This window comes from Myotis yumanensis, unplaced genomic scaffold, assembly GCF_028538775.1.
Source record: "Myotis yumanensis isolate MYYU_CA2020_CCGP unplaced genomic scaffold, mMyoYum1.0.hap1 SCAF_18, whole genome shotgun sequence".
In the NCBI taxonomy this organism is placed as follows: domain Eukaryota; kingdom Metazoa; phylum Chordata; class Mammalia; order Chiroptera; family Vespertilionidae; genus Myotis; species Myotis yumanensis.
In genome coordinates this window covers 16,271,285-16,297,144 of record NW_027223769.1, presented here as the reverse complement: position 1 = coordinate 16,297,144, position 25,860 = coordinate 16,271,285, and the positions used below count along the sequence as shown (strand labels likewise).

General features: G+C 42.0%; 1 protein-coding gene across 1 annotated transcript in view; it reads left to right on the top strand.

The window, feature by feature from the left end:
• Positions 1-25,860, top strand: part of CDH13 (cadherin 13) — a 1,029,479-nt gene that overhangs the window by 351,088 nt on the left and 652,531 nt on the right. Inside the window, exon 3 of the mRNA XM_070398947.1 lies at positions 19,336-19,544. Within this exon, the coding sequence (XP_070255048.1) occupies positions 19,336-19,544 (209 nt within the window). The remainder of the gene's footprint in view (positions 1-19,335; positions 19,545-25,860) is intronic.

Below are 25,860 nucleotides of genomic sequence, written 5' to 3'. Positions count from 1 at the left end.
GAGATCAGGTTCTTCTGTGCTCGTCACACAGGTATAGCTTTACCGGTATATCTGTCACACAGCTTCTCTTTAGGCTCAGTTTGTTTCTTTCTCTATAAAATGGGAAAATAATGCTAACATTCCACAGACTTGTGAAAAATTAGTAAGATACTGACATGGCCCTGGCCAGTTGGAGTGTCGTTCTGTACACCAAAAAGTAATGGACTTGATCCCCAGGAGGCAAGCAATCAATCTTTCTCACATCAATGTCTTTCCTTACTTCCTTCCTTCCTTCCTCCCTCCCTTCTTTCCTTCCTTCCTTCCCTCCATCCCTCTCTCCCTCTCTCCTTCCCTCCCTCATTTCCTTTCTCCCTCCCTCAGTTACTCTTTCTCTAAACTTCAATAAAAACACATCCTCAGTTGAGGATAAGAAAAATTAAGACTCTGACATAATGCCTGCAAAATCTTAATACACTGCCTGGCTCACAGAAAGAGCTGAATAAATAGTAAACGTAAACTAAATGTTCACAGGCCCATTCTAACCCCTGATGGGTTAGTTAAACTAAAATTGAGCCCCTGACTTTCATAGCTGTGAAAATCTAAAGCCTTCCCCTAATTAATATTGCTTCCTAGGGGCTTGTGTCTTCATGGGCTGTTCTGCTTCTGGGCCCTGTGCCACAAAGACTTACCATGGCAGTCTTGAACTCAGCAAGAAAATAAAACATGGCCCCTGCACCAGGTGGTGCAAGACACACACACACACACACACGCACACACACACACACACACACACACACACACACATACACCACCCATGAGCAATGCAATTTACTGGGGAGACAGTTATGGTCTTCCCCCATCTCTCAGCTTTCTCTTTTTTTCTCTCCTCTCCCTCCCAATTCTGCTCCTCATACCTTCTTGCCTGAATTGTTGTTTTCTCCCAATTAATATTTTATTATGAAGAGCTGTTTAGCAACCACTGCACTTTATACCCTCTCAAACTTCAACACTGAAACCCACTGAGAAGCTTAGTGTAAACAAGGGTCTTGCTTTTCGCTGGACCCACCTTCCTCAGAGGGGGTGGGCGTTGAACATAGCAACTGTTTTATTCATTGCAGCTAGTATGAATATTTTCAGAGTTGCTACTGATGTAAGAATGAAAAAGTGATTCTACCTCATTTTCTTTTACATCTCACCCACTTTTGTTGGGTTAATTTCTTGTTGAGCTAGATTTCATTTTCATACTCTGTCCCCAGCCTAGAAATGGGCCTTCTTACCCCGGACCCTTTGTGTACTGAAAAAAGAATTCATATCCATGGACACCCAGGCAACTATCCAGCTCAACTTAGAAAATTACAGGGGAAATACATGCAATAGTTTAAATGTGGTACTTTTTTTAGTTCATTGGATTTTATGTACTTAAACTACACAGTTACTATTCCTTTTAAATGTTCCAACAGAGGATCTAACTTCATGAAAATGTTAAAACAATCTAAGTCTTTTGTTTTGTTTTTGTTTTTTGTCATTTTTCTTTTGGCCCCTTTACTGAGAGAAATGGTGCTCAAAGCCCTTGCCAGAGCTGGGGCGGGGGGGGGGGGGGGGGGGGGGGGCGCGATAATGACCACTATTTTCCTATCACCCTTGGGCTGGATAATTTCCACTTCATTTTTTGGGAAGCTAAATTTTCAAATAGCTTTACTTAGAGAGTGCAAAAAATTAGACATCCTGGGCATTTTGGTGAAAATAATGATAGTCTCTTTATAAGAAAGAAACAAAAGTTAATGACAAATCACATTCACAGATGACAGATTATTTTAAGTGTGGGAAGCAGACTCTGAAGACAAATAGTTTTGTGTATGAACTTGACCAGAAGCATGATTCTCTCGTGATTTTTTTTTGGCTCTAAATTACATTATTGCTTTAGAGACATACAAAATATAGATACACATAATTCCTTGTACTCTTCTGTGTATATTCATCTTCCCTATGAGTGCTTGTCCATAGATTTAATGAGTGCAGATTGTGGATTTTAAAAGTGCATTTTAAAAGTTAAATCTCTTGAGATTCTGTTTTGAATGAAATATAATCTCCCAGCAAATTTTATTTTTGAAAATTAAAGATAATACCAGGCATTGAGATCACATTTAGGTGAGTGCTTGTGGGTCATTTCCCCACTCTGCTGATTGTCTTTGTGGCTAATCATCAAACTGAAGTGCAAAAAGCATTGTGGGTGAGTTTACTTGCCTTAGCACTCAAGTGGCTTAGAGCAGATCTCTTGAAAAATGTGTGGTGGGGAAAATGTGGCCTTGGTCTATAGCATGGATCAGCAAACTTTTTCTGCAAAGAGCTAAATAAAAAATACTTTAGGCTTGTGAACCAGAAAGTATCTGTTGTAACTATTGAATTCTGCAGTTGTAGAGCAAAGCGGCTACAGACAACTTGTAAACAAATAGTGTGGCTATGTGTCAATAAAACCTTACTTACAAAATCTGGTAGTGGGCCACATTAGACCACAGGCTGTAGGTTCCTGACTCTTGATTTAGAGGGACAAGAAGTGATAAGCTGACCCAGGAGCTCAGCTGATTTTAGAACTTCATGCCAGCCTACATGAATATGAATTCAGTTCATAGGTTCAGCATCTCAATTGAACTCACTCTTGCAAGTTTGTGTGCAACTTTTTCTATGCAGCTGCTATAAAGAACAACAACAAAAAGCCAGGACAATGAAGCCCCAATGTCATAATAGCATGTCCTTTTTATAGGTTCTATACACACTTCAAACCCTGGTCTACAAGGTGAGATTAAGAAAAGCAGAAAGAACGTCAAAAATTCCAGTCCACCTTTCCCAGTTGTGTGCCAGTGTGGTATCTGGTATAGAAACAGTATGACAGGTCATATTCATTTAGAAAACATTTCCTGAGTGCCTACTCTGTCAGGTTCGGAGCCAGTACTGGAGATACAGGATTAACAGGCTGACACGCCCCTGCACCTGGCTTTATTCTGGTAAGGGAAAGGCAGAATATAAGGGGGAAGGTAAAGAGGGAACTGTGGAAGGGAGGGAGGTGTTGAATTGAGTTTCCTCTTTGAAAGGGAGAGTATGGTAAGCAGCTGTGTAGTAGCAGAAAGAAACGTTAGCCTTAGTCATACAAATATGTATTCATTCAACAACACATGTATGTCTCATCTCTGCAAAGTATTGGGGTTAGAACAAACAGTTCTTTCTTTCAAGGAGCTTGTGATCTAGTAAAAAGAAAAGCAAGAAAACAGTCTATGGAAATTTGAATTCCTAATCCGCCATGAAATTCACAGACAAGGAAATAAAAATGGCTGACCCATACTGTGAGACAATTCCTAACTTCACTATTCATCAAAACTATAAAAATTAACAATATACTTTTTGTTAACTATCAAGTTGGAAAAAATACAAACATTACATTATATTATATTATCTACTGTTAGCGTGAGGAAAGAGAACTCTAATACTTGGTACTAGAGTCCAAATTGATATAACCTTTCTGATTAGATGATTTGTCAGTGTCTAACAACATTTTAAATGGCCATTTCTTTTGAGTCAGCAGTTTCCAAGAGGAGCCTCAACTGTAGAGATATACTTGCACATAGGTACAAAAGGGCAGGTATGAAGGTATGTACCACTACACACTTAGTAATTATGAAACAGGAAAACTCTAAGTTACCAGTAATAGGGACTTCTTTAATGATAGCATACCCATACTAAGAGGTATTATGCAGTCATGGAAAAGAATGAAACAGATTTATATGAACTAACATGAAAAGTTTGTAATATATATAAAGCAAACCTACTTATTTAACTTATGTGTGAATATAGTTTGTAGGTTTTGTAGACTATACATCAAATTTTATGGTTGGTGGAACAAGTGAGGGATGGGTGAGATGTTAAATGGGCACATTTCCCATTTCATGCCACTGAAATTTTAAATTATTTTTGGAATTTAACAATTACCATTAAAATATTATGTGAAATAGGATGGGTGCCCAATCAAAGGATATCCCACTGTGTAAGTTCACCCTTAATTCTAGGATGGACTGCAATTCAGTTATCAATAAAGTAACCAAATTCACACCTTTGGAGTTCCTGATGACTTTGAACACTGTTTCTTTAAAGGGTGGGGGAGAGTCATTCCTTTCTGCCTGGTATTTTCCCAGGATATGTGAAGTTGTATTTCTAGTGATCATATCTGAAAACCAACATAATTTAAAGGTCCTCACTTCACAATGTTTGCAGTAAGATTCCAACATCTTAGCATTGAAGTGTTTTTAGATTACATCCATTTAAACATCTGTGATTCATTATCGTAAATATCACAGTTGTGTGGAACCATATGCTTCAGTATATATGTATATATATATATATATATAGAGAGAGAGAGAGAGAGAGAGAGAGAGAAAGAGAGAGATATCTCGGAACCTTAAGACTTACCGTGTGTATATGCAAAAAGAATATTTTCAGACATGTGAGGCCTTCTGTTATTACAGCAATAAACTCGAGATCCCATATACTAGTAAGAATCCCTCAAATGCAAAAGTCACCATTTTACATTTGGCTCATGCATTTCTTGTGATAAGGCAGGTAGGGTGGAAAGCAGCACAAAGCCTTCAGCTGCATTGGCTTTTACTTCTTAAGGAAATGAATGTGGGTTATTGTTGTTGAGAGAAAAACATCACAGAAAAAATGGAGTATCATTAACAAATAGTGAGACATTCTTGGCAGGCATCCTCGTACATTCGTACATTCCCACGAGGCTAAAGCTAGAGATGATGCCATATGGCATAAGGGATGCAATAAAATTCTCTTGGGAACTAGGGGATGAATAGGCATGACCCACAGGGCTGATCACTTTCTTGCTTACATCAGAAACCCATATAGGCATACAAGAATTAATTGTGGTTCATGTGTTGTAAGCCAGATCATTTTATTTTAATTTCCTGACAAAGTCTTGTCAACTAGGTGCAACAAATGTTTAATGTCACCCACTGAATCAGGCAGGAGGTGAATAAATTAATTGGTTATAACCAAAAGAGTCCACTAATATTTTTGATTGCCAATCCTTGCCAGGCTAGCGCTGAGCATAGCCAAAGAAATAGGAATAAAGCTGTATGAGACCATTGTCTTCAAAGAACTCCCAAGTTACCAAAGGATAGGTCAAGCGGAAATTGTGAGGTTGCTGTTCTGCACTCTGTTGCAGTTTGATTGGCATCCCTGATGGTTATTACCAAGCCACAATACCTTGTTAATACTGAAAATTTATCCTTGTAGGAAAGATAGCCATTGATGCCCCAGGCCATGTACTTCAGTCCCCAAACACTATTCTGTCTTCTGGAAACATTTCTAGACCTTCTCAGGTATGCAAGTCCCACAAGGCCATCTCTGCATAGAAGCACGCAAGGTATCCACAGGGAATTAAAGGGTGGGGTATTCAAAATTCCTCAGGAGTTTTGATACAGAAGATAGTCATCCACACACTGGTGACAGATCACCTTTGGGTCGTATGAAAATGAATCCATTCTGAAGATCATAGATCAAACTTCTCTGCTGTTTTCTCCTCCCCTATGGTGTTTTGTTTGCTGTGATTTGGGGAGTTGTGATTATTTTGAAGGAGAATAACAGGGCTTTGGTCTGCAGAAGGTCCAAATTTCAAGACTTCTTTAATAAAAGTTATAGGTAGATCAATGATAATAAATTTCACACATAGCTTTTCCTCCAACCTTTAAAGAATTCATACTAGTAAAAGCTCTTGGATACTTGTATATGTTCTGGGATTGCATAATGATCTGGCTGAGCCCCATTCATGCATTTTCCCAAGCTTAACTGTTCCCTAAGCTTTGAGTTACAAGGACTTCTGACCTCTGGTTTTCCCCTGATGGAATTAACACTTCAAGATTCCATTCAACTCCATCTTTGACACCTTTTTCAACTCTAGACACAAACTGTTTAACTTCTGGTTAAACCATGTGCTCCTAGGCTATGGAATAACTTTTAACATTTACTTTGGATTCCTCCATCCTAAAATAATCCACCCTCTTCCTCTTCCTCTTCCACCAGGACCTGGGACAGGCCTCTACAATAGATGTAAAAAGAAAAGTTCCAGCTTTGCCACTTGCAGATGTGTGGCCTTAAGACATTTTCTTAATCTCTCAGAGACTCGATTTCTTCACCTATAAAATACTACCTTGATGGGACTGTTGGAGAATTAAAGGAAATAATGTTTATAAGTGTTTATCATACTGTCTGGCATTTAGAAAACATTCCAGACAGTATGGTAACTATTATAGAAGACAGACATCAAACATGAAAACCAGCATGTCTATGGTTTTGTAGAGAGAGTAGAAGATCTAAGGAAGTCCCTTGAATACTTACTAATGTTTGTTCATATGAACCAACACTCTTTTCTCTTCGATGCCACAGTCATTTACATTCACTGAACCAGTGCAGGAACTAGTGGGAGTGATGCCTTGTTAGCATCCTCAGCTGGGTCACATACCAAAGTTTGATGTTTTACAAGTTTTTGATACTCAGTCAACTCATCTATTTTTTTTGATTAATTAGGTTTTGAAACTAACTGAGTAAAGATCAGTTTGTTAAATTTTATGTGGAAAAAAGACTTCTATTTTTCACTCACTATTTCTTGGAGAATTTTTCAAATAAAGTAATCAGAAGGCACAGAGTAGTGCAGTGAAAAGTGTGGCCTTTGGAGTGTGGCAAAACTGGGTTTGAACCCTGGTTCTATCACTAACCTTTGTGCCATGGGTAACTCAGCCAAATCCAAGCATCTGTTATTTCCCTTCTATAAAATCTTGAAGCATCATATGAGGATCAAGGTGGGGAAAATCACTTATTGAGTATCTACTGTGCTCCTGATACTTTGTTAAAAGCTTGATGGTTAGTTCCTCCTCTCCCAGAACCCACCTTCTTTCAGGTTTTATTATTTTTTCTTTGTTGATTAAGGTATTACGCATGTGTCCTTATCCTCCTATTGCCCCCACCACCACCTCCACTCATGCCCTCACCCCCTTGGTGTCTGTGCCCATTGGATAGGCTTATATGCATGCATACAAGTCCTTTGGTTGATCTCTCCCCTTTCCCCCCAACCTCCCCTATCTTCCTTCTGAGGTTTGACAGTCTGAAGTCTGATCGATGCTTCTCTGTCTCTGGATCTGTTTTTGTCCATCAGTTTATGTTGTTCATTTTATTCCACAAATGAGTGAGATCATGTGATATTTGACTTTCTCTGATTGGCTTATTTCACTTAGCATAATGCTCTGCAGTTCCATCCATGCTGTTGCAAATGGTAAGAATTCCTTCTTTTTTACTGCAGCGTAGTATTCCATTGTGTAGATGTACCACAGGTTTTTAATCCACTCATCTGCTGATGGGCATTTAGGCTGTTTCCAAATCTTAGCTATGGTGAATTGTGCTCCTATGAACATAGGGATGCATAAATTCTTTCTGATTGGTGTTTCTAGTTTCTTGGGATATATTCCTAGAAGTGGGATCACTGGGTCAAATGGGAGTTCCATTTTGAGTTTTTTGAGGAAACTCCATACTGTTCTCCACAGTGGCTGCACCAGTCTGCATTCCCACCAGCAGTGCACGAGGGTTCCTTTTTCTCCACATCCTCGCCAACACTTGTCATTTGTTGATTTGTTTATGATAGCCATTCTGACAGGTGTGAGATGGTATGGCATTGTCGTTTTGATTTGCATTATTTCAGGTTTTAAAGTTTACAGACTATTGTGTACTGAGTACTGCTTCAGATCATAGATTATAAGCTCTTTGAGAGATGGGACTGTGTCTTCTCTATTCATGATAGCACTTTACACATCTATTTCAGTGTTGATACATCAGAAGCTGATTCAGTATACATCCCCTGAAGACTCTTTTGCAGAATTGTTGTTTGTTTGTTTGCTCATCTTCCACATTTTAACTTATTTGCACTCCTACCTGCCTTTATCCCCAAATCATCCTCAGCCTTTCTAAAACCCAAGAGCTCCTACAGAGCCTAGAAAGAGAAGAGCTGATCATCTGCCTAGAGTTCTAGAGGAGAGTCAAAACTAAAGGATGCTTAGATCCACAATGCTTAGTTTTGCAGGTGGGCATCATTATAATTGGATCTTTAAACACTCAGAGCCAATTTAAACACTTGCCCATGTTATTTGCATACTTTTACTATTCGCTTTACCTGCAAAGTATCAATATTTACCTTCAAAGTTATAATTCTTTCCTTCAAATGTTTCTAATGTGTTATTGCATTCTTAAATATGATTTTATTATGACATACAGCCAAACACTTAATAGAAGAACACATTCAATTTTATAATAAAATGTAGTAAAATTATACAAAAATTTGCTTTCTAAGCAAGTTTTAGAGAGTGCAACTCCTCAGTAAAGTGAGCTATACTTGATAATCCATCACCTTGAATGCATCTGGTAATAATGAGCCTGTTCATTGGTTGACTTTCTCTCATTTCTAGAAATAATTTATAATATTGGAGTATGATCTGCATTCTTGTAATGTCTACCCTATGGTGCTTGTTTGGGCTTTTGACACAGTGTAGAAATGGACAACCATCCTTCAAAAGGCACCCCTCCAACCTTCTAGGTTCTAAATATATCATGGAGGCAGATAGTATGTCTTATTTATCTTTATGTTGGCATTTATCCCATGCTACCTACTGTCTTACACACTGTAAGTGAACAAATGATATTTTTATGGGATAATGGATGAATATGTTAAGATTTAGAATAATAGAATTTCAGATTGTAAGAGACATTATCCAATGCTAGAATCTCTTCCATATTTCTGCTGAATAGTTATTGAGGTTCCACTTGAAAGTATCCAGTGACAAGCAAATTTTTCATTTAGGAAGAACAAGACTTTCCAAATGGTCCTGAATTTCTTCAGACTTTTCCAATATTTGGACAATAAAGAGGCCATGCAAATATTAATGTTTGCACTGCACCTGCTTATAAACCCTCCTCCCCCATACAGGTGTAGGACTTCAACAGACCCTCCTCTCTTGACTCTTATTCCAATTATTTCTGGAAGAACCCAGGGAATCTCTCATACAAACTCACAGACAATTCTTTCATGATCTCTCCTTCTGGCTTCTTTATTGATTACTGGTTCTAGGAAGCCCTTGAAGGGAGTGCCTCCCCATTGCCTTCTGTAGGAAAGCTGCTTCTCAAAGTCCATCTCTAGGATCCCCCAAACTGGGAACCCTTCACAATGCCAAAAGGCTGTAAGCTGCTTTAGTCTTCGTTGCACCAGAGCAAAACCAAGCTGTCCTTCATTCAGAAATAGGGCCAGTCGCCATTCACCATGATATTTTGTAATTAGGAACAAGAGTAACAGTGCTTGAGGTTACCTAAATCAGCTGTGGTTTGTGAATCTTTGAGCTTTCTTATTTTTATTCTTTTTTAAATTTCTTTATTGATTAAGGTATTACATATGTGTCCTTATCTCCCCATTGCCCCCCCCCCCCCAACTCCTCACTCATGCCCTCACCTCCCTATTGTCTGTGTCCATTGGTTAGGCTTATATGCATGCATACAAGTCCTTTGCTTGATCTTTCCCCCTTGCCCCTCTCCTCCCCTACCTTCCATCTGAGGTTTGAAGTTCTGATTGATACTTCTCTGTCTCTGGATCTTATTCTTATTCTTTTATTCTTATTCTTATTCTTATTCTTATTCTTATTCTTATTCTTATTCTTATTCTTATTCTTTTAGCTTATTCTCTCTATATACTGCAAACCCATGGGGCTGGACTAAGAAACCAATACTGTGTTCTCCTCTCCATTTTCCTTCTGGTTCTGTATCTCTCTAGGTGGTCATACAGAAGTGATCCTCTTTAAAGGTTCTCTACATATACCTCCTCAGGCAGTAGAGAGGTACTTGGGAAATCAGAGACTGCCAGAGCATCAGACATAATCAGGATCTGAATCTCAGTGTAGGCTCAGCCAGAACACTTGGCTACACTCTGTCTCCAGACAATTCCAACTGCCAAATATCTGGCAAGTTGTAGTAGAGCAAATTTCTCTTCTCATTAACCTACCCTGCTGACAGTCATAGGGAGGAAGACATGTGTGCACAAAATTACTAGACAAATTTAAAAAAACAAAACCTAAGGGCTGTGTAGGAGACATTGTGCTGGTATTGCAAAAATCTGAGAGGGGATCTATGTAAATCTGAGACTTAGTGGTTCTCAAAGTTGCTGAATTTGTGATTTCGGTTTCACTGATCTGATCAGGTGCCTTTCAAATCGACTCACTCAAATATGCACATGAGTTTGGGCCATCATTCTCAGTTTTGTTTGAGGGGTTTCAAATTTACTTAGCTGCCAAGTTGCAGTTCTGCTATTTACTCATTCAACAAACAGGGTTAATGTGTACTATGTTGGGCACTATGCCATACAAAGTCATTCCAATTTGAAATGCAAATTCATAGTGACTATAACCACCATGAGATAGACAATGCACAGAATTCTTCCAGAAAACAAACTGCCATGTTTTAAGGAATTTGTAGCAAGAGGAAAATGTAAGACCCTGTCAGAAAAGACTGGATTCAGAGCTAGCAGCTCAGTTTTTAATGGTTGGCAGAGAAAATTCCCTGAAAGCAGATGTGGTTTTGTCTTTTCTCCAAGAGGAAGCCCTTAAGGGTTTACATAAAATAGGTTTCTGCTGAAGATCACTTGACAGAACCATGCACTATATCTTCAGCCGACACAATAGCATTGAAATTCTATTTTATCAAAGTTGGAATTGACACATGACACGGTATTAAGACCATTTTATGTGCATTCTGCATCTATCAAATCTACAAAGGCTTTGGAGGGAAATCTACTCCAGGATTAATCAGTCACAGTTAGGAATGTGCCAGAGCCTTACAGAAGCTCTGTGAATATCAGCACTGACTCCAGGTGAAACATGGAACACAAGATACAGTTCACGGCATTCAAGAATCAGGAGGGTAGAATGAATCAAAGCTGGAGGATGCGCTTATTGTATCATATAAGCATCTGGCCCAGTGTGGGAAGAACTGAACATATGTTCATGAAAGCTTGATTGACCAGAATGCTTGAGAAATGAGGGTATTCAGGGGAGCCAAAGGAAATGCTTTCTGTTTTTCTCACTTGGGCAAGTCCAAAGAGCCTCTGGACTAAGCCCTGTTGGTGCCAGTGGGATACCAAAGATGTGAGAAACAATTAAGTGATGGTCTGTATCCTGGGGAGAGTCCATCTGACGTTTCTGAACTAAATACTACTTCAGTTGTCAGAAAGGCATGGCTTTCCATGCCCCAGCAAAGATTCTGCAGATCAATCCTCCCTACTGATAAAGCAATTAAAATCTGTTTTACTAACTAGGTCAGGAGTGCTGGGATATCTGGTCCAGTCTGAGGGAGAGCACCATTTATACTCTTCTGCACAGTCATTGCCTGGTCCCCGTGGTGTGCTGGAGCCAGCTAGTACTTAAACTCCTGAGAGCTGATTGCTGAGTTTTTAGAAATTTGCTAGCCAGTTGAAAGCACATTGCTAGCTATATCAGCTATGTTTAGAATATTTACACCATAGGGATTGGCAAATGCCACAAATCAGGACTTTTTCTATTATGAGCATACTGCTGGATAAAGCCACTCTTTTCTGTGTAAGAGTTCGGATTCCTAGAAGTGATCCAAGCATATCTGTCTATGGCTACAGCTCCCAGGATGACTGGTTCAGTCTATAGTTAGACTGATCTTCACAGATCCTCACAGAACTGCACAAGCAGAGTCTGGCCACCAACTCTGAGAGGCCCTACAACTTATGTGCCAACCAATTTGCAAGTCTCTCTGAATACGTATATAATGTATGTAGGAGGATCATTTGCCCATCTGAGATGTGAGTTGATTGACCCAAAACACTTGTCAGACTAGCACAAAATCCATATATTAGTTTATACCTATCTACAGGAGCAGGACTACTCTATATTTTGCAGATAAATTTAAATCTATCATATTTCCTGGGATCCTAATGCAGTTTAATTTGCTCCCTCACATATTTCTAGATGGTAATAAATCCATGACTTTTGGATTTTCATCCCTAAAAGCTACATTCAAAAGAAAGAAATAGAAAAGCATAAAATCAAGGTCAGGAAGATTAAGCCCCTTAATTCACATGCCAAACTCCCCATTTCAATTGTGGTTTTGTCTCCCAGCTAAAGTTTGTCTTTTTGTGACATTTGCATTAAGCCCAGAGGACATTTTGAGTGGAAACATGCTGAAAGCATAATTGAAACGCTGAGTGGTGCCATTTGTCTAATTTGCATTTTTCCCCCAGGTGGGGAGTTTTCACTTCCTCCCTCTTTCTCCTGGGGTGTTCAAAGATTATCTCAAAGAATGATGTTGTGCAAGTGATTCCAATAAATCCCCATGTACAATGTATTATATGGATAATTTTTTTCTTTCCAGAAGCTATTTTAAATGCCACAGTGATAAACTATGTGAGGAAGTCCTTTGTAGGTTCCCAGTAGTACAGATAGTACATTTCCCCCTCAGATAGAGGTTTTGAATATTTGTTCACAAGTTTAATTGTTTGCTAGAATTTTCCTTGCATTTATTCTCATAGACTCATTTTGAGCTACTTAGGAGGTTGTCTCTATAGAAACAAATATTTTTAAAATAGATAGACATAAATGATTTAATTTTATCCTTAGTATGTTCCATGCACTGGCCCGAACTCTTTAAAAGTTTGGGACTCATTGACATATTGTGTCAACAAAGTTCATAATATGAGATCGTGATACAGGTTGATGCTATCAGTGGAACCCTTTGATAGGGAAGTTAAGGTGAGATATAACTGGTATGAAGCAGAGTCTTTTTTTTCTCCTCCAGAGAATAACAGTGTGGTGAATTATTTCTTTTTTTTTTTAGACATTCTAATATATTTCAGGTTTGACATTTATATATTGCCAAAATTGCATGATCTAGATTTGTGCCTTTTCAAAGGTTTGTGTCTCTCTCAAGTCTGCATTATTTATGTTAGATATATCATTTCAAATATCAGAAATCCTCTTAGATTATACCAGAATCCTCCTAGATTATAAACCTGAGTAGGGTGGAGCCAGGCAAGAATAAGAGATCAACCAAAGGACTTGTCTGCATGCATATAAGCATAACCAATGGACACAAGACACTGGGGGGTAGGAGAGGCTAGGGGAAGGTCAAGGGGTAAAAACAGGAGACATATGTACTACTCTTTGTAATACTTTAAGCAATAAAACAAAATTTTAAAGAAGGAAAAAAAGAATATGTTTAAGTGAAGGATGGAACTAGAGGAATGTAGCACAGGCCTGCATTTATGGAGGTGGAATGCACATAAATGTGAGGGTTTTAGTACATACAAGAACAAATATATATCTTTGTTAGACTCCTTAGATTTAGTTAACAATATTTAAAAAATACATCTGGCAACCCAGCACTTATTTATAAAGGTTATCTTCAAATAATCTTATAAATAAACAATGCAATTCAATTAAAAGAAAAACATGAAGTGAATAATAGATCAGGTATGAAAGTATGGCAAAATGGTGAGTTTGGAAGCTGAATGACTGAAGAAAGGATGCATTTGCCTAGGATGCCTAGCATAGGCTGTGTGGCCTTAACCTCATCACCTCCCTAAGTCTGTTTCCAGAGAAGAAAAGAAAAAGTAACTGCCTCACACTGATAATGTGAAACTCATTGCAATCACTAATGTAAAGCTCTCAGTGTAGTCATTCTTTTAGGAAAAAGGATACCCTAGATTTGTAGGAGTTTTTTTAAACAATCCATTTGAAGAATATTTAACAAAACTTTGTTGAATCTACTATGGGTAAGGCACCATAATTTCTTTCCTTTGATGCTATTTTTCCTTCACAACCTCTGATGTGAGATAAGTAGGACTTTGCCAAGGCAAGTCGGGGGAGGGGGAAGTCAAAGATGGGCAAGGTGGGATCAGAATCATCTGCCTCACTCCTTTACCCTCCGCAGAGATGCCTATAGTAACCATCTCCATGGTAACTGCACACAGCCAGCAGGCTGGAGCACAGGCACCTGACTAGAAAGAGGTGGAAGGACGCAGAAGGCAGGTGGAAAAGCAGCTGAAAGAAGGAAGCTATATAGGAAAAGGAAAAAGATAGTCTCTTTAATGCCCAGAATTACAGGAATAATGATAATAATCATTTTTATGCATGAAGCACCAGAGTTTTAGGTGCTCTATGCATGTAGGTACATATTATGTTTAATGCTCATCATAAGAATTTAGCACCTGTGAGGGCAGTACCAGTATTTGTCCCACTTTACAGAGGAACACGTTGAGGCATAAAGAGGATGGGTGTTTTGCCCAAGGTCACAGGGTGGCTGCTACATATGAGCCAGGATTGGAAAGGGCTTAGAGACCCTACCATTAAAAATGCATTTCTAAGGGCATGAGGATAGCAGTTGCTGGCATGCTAGTTCTCCAACCTCCTCTCTGTGCCAGGGAAGGCGGAAAATGTGGACAGCTGGCATCTTGACAAACCATTCATTGTCCAAGGTCCTGGTTCTTGGTCCTGGTTACATTAGATTCACCTGGAGAGCTTTAAATAGATACCAGTGCCAGGACCCCAGGCCAGCCCAGGTATATCAGAATCTCTGTTGCGGTTTGGGGCAGGGATTGCTATTTTTTAAATGTTCTCCGGGTGATTATCATAGCCTTGAAAAAGAGCCACAGTCTAAAGCACCTGCTCCTGAATTGGTAAAATATGTCTAACATAAAAATACTCAATTATGCAACCCTCAGCTACTTGATACAGCCAGTTGGAAAGAAGCTAGAATGTACTAAGCAGCCCCTATGTGCCAGGTCCTGGATGTAGATTTGGCCTCTCATTATGCCCCCACCTGGTACCTCTGATGACTCCTGAGGGATTGATTAGTGAGCATCCTGGAGGGCTAAGGATGGGCACCTGCCCCTTTCCCTCTCATGTATCCATTCCTAGGATGTGGATGTGCTGAGAACTTGAACTGCAGACAGGTCAGACCAGGGACAGGTTCTTGTCTTTTCAGGATGTATAACCTTGAGCAAGTTAGTCAATCTCCCTAAGGCTTGGTTTCTCCTCTGTTAAAATGGGAACAATGCTTGTAGACTGTGCATTCTATGCAGCTGCATTGCCCCCAAAGGGGTGACACGGGTTCTTGGAGAGAGGCCCAATGGCACTTTTTGTGTGTGAGCAAAGTACAGATACACATACAGTAAATAAACTGATATACAGTGACATTAAAGTGAACAGTTATCTGTGACAGTAAAATCTCATGAGAGTAGTGGCATTTAGGCAAAAAATATCTAAAAAGACTTGGTGGGGGGGGGGGGTAGATCATTTTTAAAAGTGGGAAATGCTGCTACAGATCAGAATTGCTATGAGGCTATAGGGAGAGCCAAAATGCACAGTTGTTGTCAAAGAGACTGGTACTCAGACGCCACTCAAGAAATGGTAGATGTTACCTTTATTTTTCAAAACATTCATTCATTCAACATGCACACACTGATCCCAACTATGCTTCAGGACTGTGTGAAGCTTTATTAGAATCCAGAAGAAAGGTAAGCCACCACCCCTGACTTTACCAATGAGCTAAGCCCACGCTAAGCATGGGAGGCTGTGCTTTCATGAATTGATGTATCCAGGAACTGGGGAACTACGGGGAGACTAAGTCCTTCATTTCCTACTTCTCTCTCCCACTGGGCTCAACCAAGACTAGGGAGACTAGGGGCCTTCATTCTGACCCTGGCCTTGCCTCCAGCGTCTTCTGCTCCCAGAACGGAGAGGAGCCCCGATCCACCACCACTAGAGTTATCGAGTTAAATGGAATCGTTACCGACAGTCTCATGTATGGAAAAGCATTCCGTTCATTGCTGGAGATGTAGAGATGAATAAAAGAGTAAGATCCAACCTCTGCTTTTGGTTCTGGTGGGACAAACAGATACATAAAGTGGGCATGTTGGTGTAGCATGATGTGCAAGGCCCTATGTGCAGGGAACTCTGGGAACACAAAGAGGGTGTTTGGAGAGGTTGCTGAGCTGAATCTTAAAGAATGACTAACAGTTAATAGGGTGAAGAAGGTGTTGAGTACCTTCTACCAGAGGAGTCAATATGAGGAAAAAGGTAGAGCAGAACAGCGGGTGTAGGGAGGCACAGGTGTGGGCATGTGTGAGGCTCTGAGTGAAGACAGAGGCCAGAGGGGAGGCCAGCAGACAGCCCAGACATGGAGGGGGTTGGTGCTGGTTTTCGGTGGGGATCCACAGTTATATAAGACTCAGATGGAAGCAGTCAGTTCTAGAGTCGTAATGGAAGGGTCCAAAGCTACCTTCAGGGAATAAGCCTTTTGTGGCCTTCCAGACCCCACACTGTCCAGATCCCACCCTCTCTTCCTTGCTGTCTTCCTTGCTCTTTGTGCCCATCTCACTGGCTTAGTTACAGTTCCTTGGCTACCACAGAACCTTTGCACATGTTATGTTTCGATCTGCCTGGAATAGGACTCTTACCACTTACAAGGTTTTGGATTAATGTCTGTAATCCAAACAACTAGTATAATGCATGCTCTCAGTAAATACTTGTAGAAGAAATATAAGAGGAAAGGAACAATGAAAGGAAGGGAAGGGAAGAAAAAAAGAAGGAAGGAAGTGAGGGATGAAGAAACGAAGGAAAGAGAAAAGGGAAAGTAAGAGACGTAGATGTGAAACTAGAACCCCCACAGACTTTTGCATACTTTCGCTTGTTCCCACCTCTCCCCAGCTGAGATTGCCTGCTCTGATCCTGCCCAGGGGCCAGGTCCAGAATCAACATCTTGGCAATTCAGGCAACAAGTTGCCATCAGGCCCTGTCCTTTGAGCAGTGTGCCTCCAGTGGGTGAATGCTAACTGATGATGACCATGAAAGCAATGGTCATGTTTCTGCTTCGAAGTTCACTTCCACAAACTGAAACTGGGCAAACAAGATGGTCAGAGGAAGTGAGCAAGTGTTGGGAACTGCAGATTCTCAAAAGTCCACTTGTGGGTCCACATAACGCTGCCCCTGAAGCTGACGTGGTAGCCAGGAAAGGCTCTGGAGCCCCAACGCAGAGGGAACTCGAGGCAACGCCATGCAACAGGCATCAGGGCCGGGTGGGAACTTGGGAACAGGACTGAACAGGGTACTCAGGTCATCATATTCAGGTCCTCATGGGATTCAAAGAGGAATCTATTCTACATGGGGTTTGTCAGTTTTGAGGATGTATAGTGGTGAAGGGCAAAGGGACCAGGTTTGGTTTTACAAACTGTGAGTTGGGCACCCCACTTTCCTTCTTCAAGCCCCAGTCACCTGATCTATAATCAGGAGGGGGGGGGGGTGCGGGGGGAGAGGGAATCAAAATTGTGTCTCCTTCATTGTTGTAAAGATTAAATAGTATAATCTGCTTAACACTGAGCCTGGCATGCAGGAAGTGCTAAATTTGTGTTAGCCATTATTATTATCAGCTAATATGATTATTACCACTGTAAGAATGATTTTCCCAGGAAAGAAAAATCAGCTCAGTTCATCAGAAAAGTATATGGCTTTAACAATGTACTTGGACCCATGTAGATGTTCCAAAAGCACACAGGAGAGTTCCTAGTAGCAATATTTAAGAGACTTAAACTGGATATAGTCCAAATGCCTGTCCATAGGCAATAGGACAGATAAATAAACGCAGCATAGCCACATGCTAAAATACTATATAGTGATTAGGATAAACAGTTCTGCCTTGCAGCCACACGGTTGAATTTTACAAACATAATGCTGAGTGAAAGAATCCAGAACAAAAGAGCACAGTCTGCATCATTCCATTGGTATGAGTGCAAATACAGGTCAAACTCTGACATCAGAAGTCAGTGCAGTACAGCCTCTGGGGAGGAGTGTAGGGATTTTACTCAGGAAGCCGGAGAGAGAGGAGGACTGATTATATTTTGTGTCTAGGTCTAGGTGCTGGGTCCACGTGTGTGCCTACTTTCTGAAAATTCGTTGAGATGTATGTTCTGATTTATGTACTTTTCTATGTCTATGCTGTGATTCAATTAAAGGTTTACTAGACAAAGCTGTTCAGCAGAGAGCTAAGAAAACAGAAGTGGAGGAGGAGGAATGCAAGTAGTACATGCAATTCTATGCTTCCACCCAAGGGCTGGGCAGCCTACCGAGGAAGGCAGACAGGCAAACTCGTGCAGACAATGGATTGTGATGCCCTTGGAAATAGAATCATGTACCAGCTACAGGCATGCCATAGAGGGGAGCGTGAGCAGCTGTCACAGCTGCTGCTCCTGGCAATGCCCCTGTGCTCATGTGGTTCCCCTAGAAGGGTTGCTCTTCCCTGTTCCCTCTCACACATGACTTAGCATTCAACTACAAGGATCTCGCTCACTCCCATCCAGCCACTGCTTACATCTGGTCCAGGCATCATTGGTACAATGTTGAGTTAACTAGTTTTCTTAGCCTCTCCTCCCCTTCTCCAAACCACTCTCTAGAACCCAGAGTCACTAAATTAGCTTCCTTGGGTTGGGTCCTTGGGATTTCTAAGAAGCTCCCGTGGGATTCTGATGCATCCCAACCCATGGGAAGCACTGTCCTACACTGGAACCAGAACATGCACCTGTCCTTGACTATGTCAACACTAAAAATAGTCTAAGGCACCCTAACTCAGTGGTGTTTCCCAATTTATGTCCAAAGGAACATTTTCAACCTCCTTTTCCAGCTTATCCTTCATTATCCAAAAAATCTTTGTCTAATTTCAGATATACCTCAAAGTGCACCAAGTTAGTTCTCTTTCTCTGAGTCTGTTTTGTTATTTCACCACCACTATTCCCATGCCTTTGAATAACCTACCATGCCCTCCACTTCCTGGGGGCTTCTACTCTCTCACTCAGCTTCAAGGCCCAGCTCTAATATTGTCTCTATGAAGCTGTGCCTTAAGGCTCCTGAGCAACCTGGTTCTGCCACAGCACCTCAGACATTCCTAAACATCATTGTGTGCTTCACCCACTACATTCAAGGGCAGAGATGTGGTCCTGTTTATCTCTGTGTTTTCATTGATTAGCACCTGCCTTGGTCATGGGAGGTTAGCAAGGATGGGTCTTGATGGAGTGAAGACCTTCAGCATGATCAAAGTCACGGAGGTACAGAGGGGAAGCTGTGGGACAAGGGACAGCATTGTGGATCTGGGATGGGTAATGATAATTCACATCTAATGGTCAGAGATATCTTCAGGACTAAGCTGCCCAATCTACTCACACTCCTTCTGTTTTGGTTTGTTTGGTTTTGTTTTCTCCAGTGAACTTCAGTGACTGTAAGGGAAATGACAAGTTACACTACGAGGTCTCAAGCCCATACTTCAAGGTGAACAATGAAGGTGGCTTAGTCGCCCTGAGGAACATAACTGCGGTGGGCAAGACTCTTTTCGTCCATGCCCGGACTCCCCATGCGGAAGACATGGCAGAACTCGTGATTGTCGGGGGGAAAGACATCCAGGGCTCCTTGCAGGTAAGTCAGATGTTTGGGATAACTTGGGTCCAAGGAGAAACTTGGGGTCTGTATGTCTTATGTGGAAAATGAGTATTTGGTTTATTATTGGCCAAGATTCTTTGTTGTTATATATGACAGAAACCCAAATCAAAAATTGGTGGGAGGCTGTGGGGTTGGGGATTGTGGGCTCATGTAATTGTACTATTTCTGAGATAGCTCTGCCTTTAGGCATGGCTATGTACCAGTTCCCAAATGATAGCATCAGCGTTGGTTCTTATTTATTTTGTGGTTCCATTTTCCTTCTGTTGGCTTCACTCTTAGACAGTCACATCCCTCCCTGCTTCCCAATGCGGAGGTCTCGGTAGCTCCACGTCTTTCTCCCAGTCTGAAGTCACCTGAGAGACCATCTCTTCCTGATACTTCCAACAAAAGCTTGAAATTGAATCTTATTGGTTCTCACTAGATCATGCATCTATCCCTGTAACAATCACTGTGTCCATTTGGTTGTGATTCTCTGGTTGGCTAAGTCTGGGTCACATGCTTTGTACTAAATCCAGAGTAGAATCAGCCTCACCTACAATATATAGATTGAGAGTGGAAGAGGGTTACTTATTAAAGTAAATTAGGACCCTATTATCCAAGGAAGCAAAATGTTTGCTGGGCAGGCAAGAACCGCAGTGGTCCACTAGAGTTGTATAGCATGGCTGCCACTGCTTAGGTCGCTGCTCCTTTGCCTGCACTGGTGCCCATTCTTGTCCAGATGCACAGGGGTGCTGATCTTGTACCTGCATACATGTGCACATACTTTGGGAGTGCCATGAACTGCCCTTGAGGCTTCCTGATTGTGTCATCCATTGCTACCATGGACTCACTTACTTCTCCACCAGGAGCACAGAGACTCTGGCTTGACTCTAGAAAAGGAAGACACCTAGCAAGACCCTGGCAAAATAATCTATATATATATAAAACCCTAAGCGACTGGTCGACCGTTCGACCAGTCAACCGTTTGGCCGGTTGCTATGATGCGCACTGACCACTAAGGGGAAGATGCTCAATGCAGGAGCTGGCCCCTGATGGTCAGTGCGCTCCCACAGCAGGAGTGCCGCTTAGCTGACCAACGGGCGCCAGACGAGCGGTGGCGGGAGGTGCAGCGGGGCCAGAATGAGCAGGAGCGGTGCAGTGCCTGGCCCAGGCTCGGGCTCCTCCCCGACTGCCTGCCGCTTCGCACACTACTACATCCCTTGGGGAATGTTGTTCTGCTGGTTTTGGCCCAATCCCCAGAGAGGGCGCAGACCAGGCTGAGGGACCCCACTGGTGCACGAATCCATGCACCGGGCCTCTAGTATCAATAATAATGATGTGCCCTATGCTTGGTGCAGCTAGCCTTTTCTCCTACCTGCTGGCATGGTTTTACCCAGTTTTTCAAAGCCTGTGATTCTCACTGCCTTTTTCCATCTGCCACATTCTCCATACCCTGATTTTTTTTGCTAATTTTGTTGAGTGGTAGAGTGTGGGTGGAGGAGTAACAGATTCCACAGCTGGGGAGCAGACAGTACAATTGGAAGTGTGAGTGTTGCTTACCTGCCAGTGCTATGATTTTGAAAGAATCATGTAACTTTTTCATTTGCAGATTAGAGGGTTAAACAGTCTGGGATGGCAAACCAGTGGCATGAGCATTGTCCTACTCTGTCACCACACCCATGGCAAATATTACTCATCACCCCTGGCGTGGCCTGAGAATCTTTTCCAATACAGTGCTTCTGGAAGCTGCCACTATCCATCATTTAGAGATGTTCGTGGATACGGAATCTATTTGCCATCCCTGGGCTGGACAAACTCCATAATTCTCCTTTATTTCTGTGAATCTGTGAGTTAAGGCTAGATAGTCAGCTAAAATGAATCCACAGTGTGCCACTGATGATTTCAAAGAAAGTGGAGTATTGGTGAACAGATACCATTGCAAAAACCCATTGGTACCACAAAAGCAAGCTTTCCTCTTACTTAGCCATGGTCATTTTCACAGCATCTCACTAACTCATGATATAAATGACAGAAAATACATAAAGCAACAAAATTGCCAGGATGTGCAGCACAAAGTGCTTCTTGGGAACAAGTAAATGGTACAGAGATTCACAAAAGGGGGTTTGTATGTGGGATGGACTGTATTTAGATGTAAAATTGTTCATCATGATAGGTGGCTCATCTTTAAATCCGGAAAGGAAAATGTTTATGTATTTATCTTAAAGCAGAACAGAAGGGATTCTGGGCACTTTGTGGGCAAACTCCACCTTGAGGGGTTGAGAGGTCAGGGTTCAATACCATGAAACTCAGCTTTGGAGACACTGATCCGGAGGCAAGCCCTCGGAGCCTGGCCGTTTCTCATTTGCTGCTGTCTGAGCACGTTATTGACAAAGCTCACTGGGGCCGGTTGCTTCTATACAGCACAGTGGAGGCTGCTGTGCCATTCAGTTTGCTCAACTCCAGCAGAACAGGATGTCCATCCCCTGCCTCCAGTCATTTTACAAGGCTTGAAATAAGCCCGTGAGGCTGCCCAGATGTGTCCATAACAAAGTCCAAAAAAAAAAAAAAAAAAGGTAGGAAAACAAAACTGCTATCTAAACAATCCCTATGAGAAGAGCACAGTCCTTCAGAGATATTCAGTTGGTATTTTTGAGGCCCTACTGTGTGCAGCCAAGCAGACCAAAAACTAGAGGGGGAAATTAGTGAGTATGCAAGTCAGCTCACTCCTAGATGGAGAAGGAAACGTGTATGTTGATTATGTATCAAGCAGGGAGGCAAATGTGAGTGTGCTATGTGCCTTCAGAGAGAGGTGAGGGCAGGGACACTGGGTGGTGATGACAGCAATGCTTTCACTGCATTCACTGTATTCACTGTGTGCCAGTGCTGCTTCATGGGCCACAAATGGGGACTCATTTAATCTCCCCACCAACCTATTAGGCATATGCCATTGCTCCCATTATATATGTGAGGGAAACTGAGGCACCCAGAAGCCAGTGCAAACCTGTATTATTTAGTGGGACTCTCTTTTGTGCCTGCATCTCAATGTACATTTAACATGCATTATTTCTAACCTCATGACCTCCCTGTGGGGCTGCTGTAGGTGTGAAAAATTGGCCAAGGTCCCCTAGCTTGAAATGGACAGAAATGGGACTGAGATCCTGACTTTTCTGTTCAAACACCCATTTCCTTTCTGCCAGTTGGCGTGTCAGGAGGCTGTGCCACCTGGGTGGCTGTGGCTACTGTCCATTGGTCAGGATGAGTTAGAGCAACATAGAAGGGACAGAGAAAAACAGCAATTGGGAGCTATGGTTTGAAAGAAGAAAGAGTCACAATTCTGCATCCTGATGATTCTAAACTGTCCAGCTTAGGAGGATGGAGAGGGATTGAACCAATCAGGCTTGGATGTGTGGAATTGGTAGCTCTTGGTGACATCTTGATAGAGGTGTCCAGGAGACAACAGGGAATTTGGGATTGGATCTCAGGGGTAGGGCTTTGGCTTTGGTTTGGAACTTAACTGGGTTCAGATTTGTGCTCCACGCGCCCCCTCCCATGATCATGTGACCTTGGACAAGGCATTCAACCCTCTAAACCTCAACATCTTTAGGTATGAAACAGGAATAAGACTTGAGCTTACATCACAGAATTGTTGGACTGGGCACAGTACCAGATACCAGATAACCATCAATAGTATCTTTTTTGAACCTCTAGAGCAGCGGTTCTCAACCTGTGGGTCGCGACCCCTTTGGGAGTCGAACGACCCTTTCACAAGGGTCACCTAAATACATCCTGCATATCAGATATTTACATTATGATTCATAACAGTAGCAAAATTACAGTTATGAAGTAGCAACGAAAATAATTTTATGGTTGGGGTCACCACAACATGAGGAACTGTATTAAAGGGTCACGGCAGTAGGAAGGTTGAGAACCACTACTCTAGAGAGATGATAAGCAACTGAAGGCTAAGTGTCCTTCAAAAAAAAGAAAAGAAAAGACGATCTCAGAGAGGGCAGTGGGGAAACCAGCATAAACAAACCGGGAGAGATGGGAGATATGTCACCACCGTGGTTAAATTCTTTAAGATAAATGCAACCCCAGCAAAGCACAGCTCAGCTCAGCTGCAGTAACTGGAGCCCAGCTTGCTAATAAAAAGATGTGTCTCTTATTTTTACCTGCTACCTGTGACCTCCTTTCACCTGGAAAGTCTATAGTCTGAATCTGTGAAGTCTGATTGTTAATGGTTTAATTATAAACTCTCCAGCTCTTTCTACATTTTTAGTGGGCTGCCCAGATCCTAGTACCTGCCTGGGCTGTGTAAGATCACCTTAGATCTGAGTAGGTGGGGGAGCAGTTTAATCCTGGTCTTTGGACAGACGAGGAGGAATTGTTATGGAGGGATAGGGCTAGCCATGCGTGCACAGAGTAGTTTTCTAGCCTGAGGAGCGTAATGATGAACCCCACTCATATATATCTGGACAGCACTGTGGCTTGTCTCCACCAAGTCTGCTGTCCCTCTGCCTGGCAGTGATGAGCAGCAAGACAACAGCGTGTTTAGTGGTGCATTTCTTCATTTATAATTTCATTTATTCATTTATATAGAGAGCTTCAGGTTGCATAGAAAAGCTCTGCTTCATTCCTGATAGTCCTTTGGTAGAGATGCCTTTATCTGCTGTGTGACTCACCAACATCATTTTTCAGCCTGCCCCCCCTACCCCCCCAAAAAGCATAATGATTTAATTTTTTACATATACATGCATGTATATGTGTGTATATTTCTGAAAGAAACCATAGTTTCCATGACTGTAGATTATGGCAAGGAATTCTGACATCAGTTAAGGAACTCTATGGAGTCAGGCTGGGAAGTAAGAACATCAGGGAGCTTATAGGAATTAAATTTAAATTCCAGTTTGGAAGCCAAAGAGACTGGACCTACTAGCTTCATCTTGAAGTGTGGGAGTCCTCACTCTGAGCAACTGTAGCATTTAGATCTTGGTGACCCAGCATCTGAGGCTCCTGAACAAAGCAGGAGACGCACAATGTAACAGAGGGAGAGCTGTGGGAACCCACAGGCTGTGGGCATGGATCTGGCTTCCTGCTCCAGTGCAAGTCTGATCATCCCCTTCTCGCTCAATGGGCCGTTGCTTCCTCTTCACCCACGGGGACCTTGGAATAAATTCTGAAGTCTTTCTACGTGTCTGCAAATATCCCTCACAGTCTAGCCTGGCAGGTCTCTGCAGCCTTCCCTCAAGTCTGATTCATTTTCATCGTAAGTGGTTTGACCTGCTGGAATGTCGCCTCCTCCAAGACCCTTTCTGGTCCCCTTTCCAATGGAGGGTCTTCCGCTGCTCGTCTCCCTCCAGCACCAGTTCAGTTCCTTCATGGCCACTTCTCAGTTTGTAATTATGTATCTACTTCCTTGTTTGATGTTTACAGTTTGGCTCTGATGAGACTGCCAGCTCCGTGAAGGCAGAAATATAATCTATTCCAGAGGTTCTCAGCCTGTGGGTCGCAAACAATGAAAATACATCCTGCATATCAGATATTTACATAACGATTCATAACAGTCGCAAAATTACAGTTATGAAGTAGCAACAAAAATAATTTTATGGTTGGGGGTCACCACAACATGAGGAACTGTATTAAAGGGTGGCGGCATTAGGAAGGTTGAGAAACATATTCCCTTGTTCCCATCCTATTTCCTTCCTTCCCTAATTCCCTTCTTCCTTCTTCCCTCTTTCCCTTTTCCTTCCCTCCCTTCCTTCCTTCCTTCCTTCCTTCCTTCCTTCCTTCCTTCCTTCCTTCCTTCCTTCTTTCCTTCCTTCCTTCCTTCCTTCCTCCTTCCTTCCTTCTGTGTCCACTGCTCTATCCTCAGCATCCAGCACAGGACCCGGCATATGGTTGGTGTTCACTAAATGTCTTTTGAATCAATGGGTGAGTGGAATGAGTGACTCCTTTTACAATTCACCCTACACTGAACCCTGGGCTCTCCTCCCCGTCCCCCAAACAAACCGCTTGTGGTTTCTTGAATTGGCCAACTCTCCCTCCTGTCCATGCTGACCGCTCCTCTTTAAGATTATGCCCCCTCCACTGTGACTCTAGCTGCCCCATGGCTGGCACCAACCAACACGGCTTTACTTCTGGACCTGCCAAGATTCCTTTCTTCAAGGTCACCTCTCCGATTGTCCCCTTGGTAACTTAGGTGTTTTTTCCTCCACGTTCCTCATAGAGCCCTGCCTGGCTCCCTCCATCGTAGCACTACACTGTAACTGTCTGATTTATCATCTGTGGTTATTCCCATCCCAGTTCTGAGCTT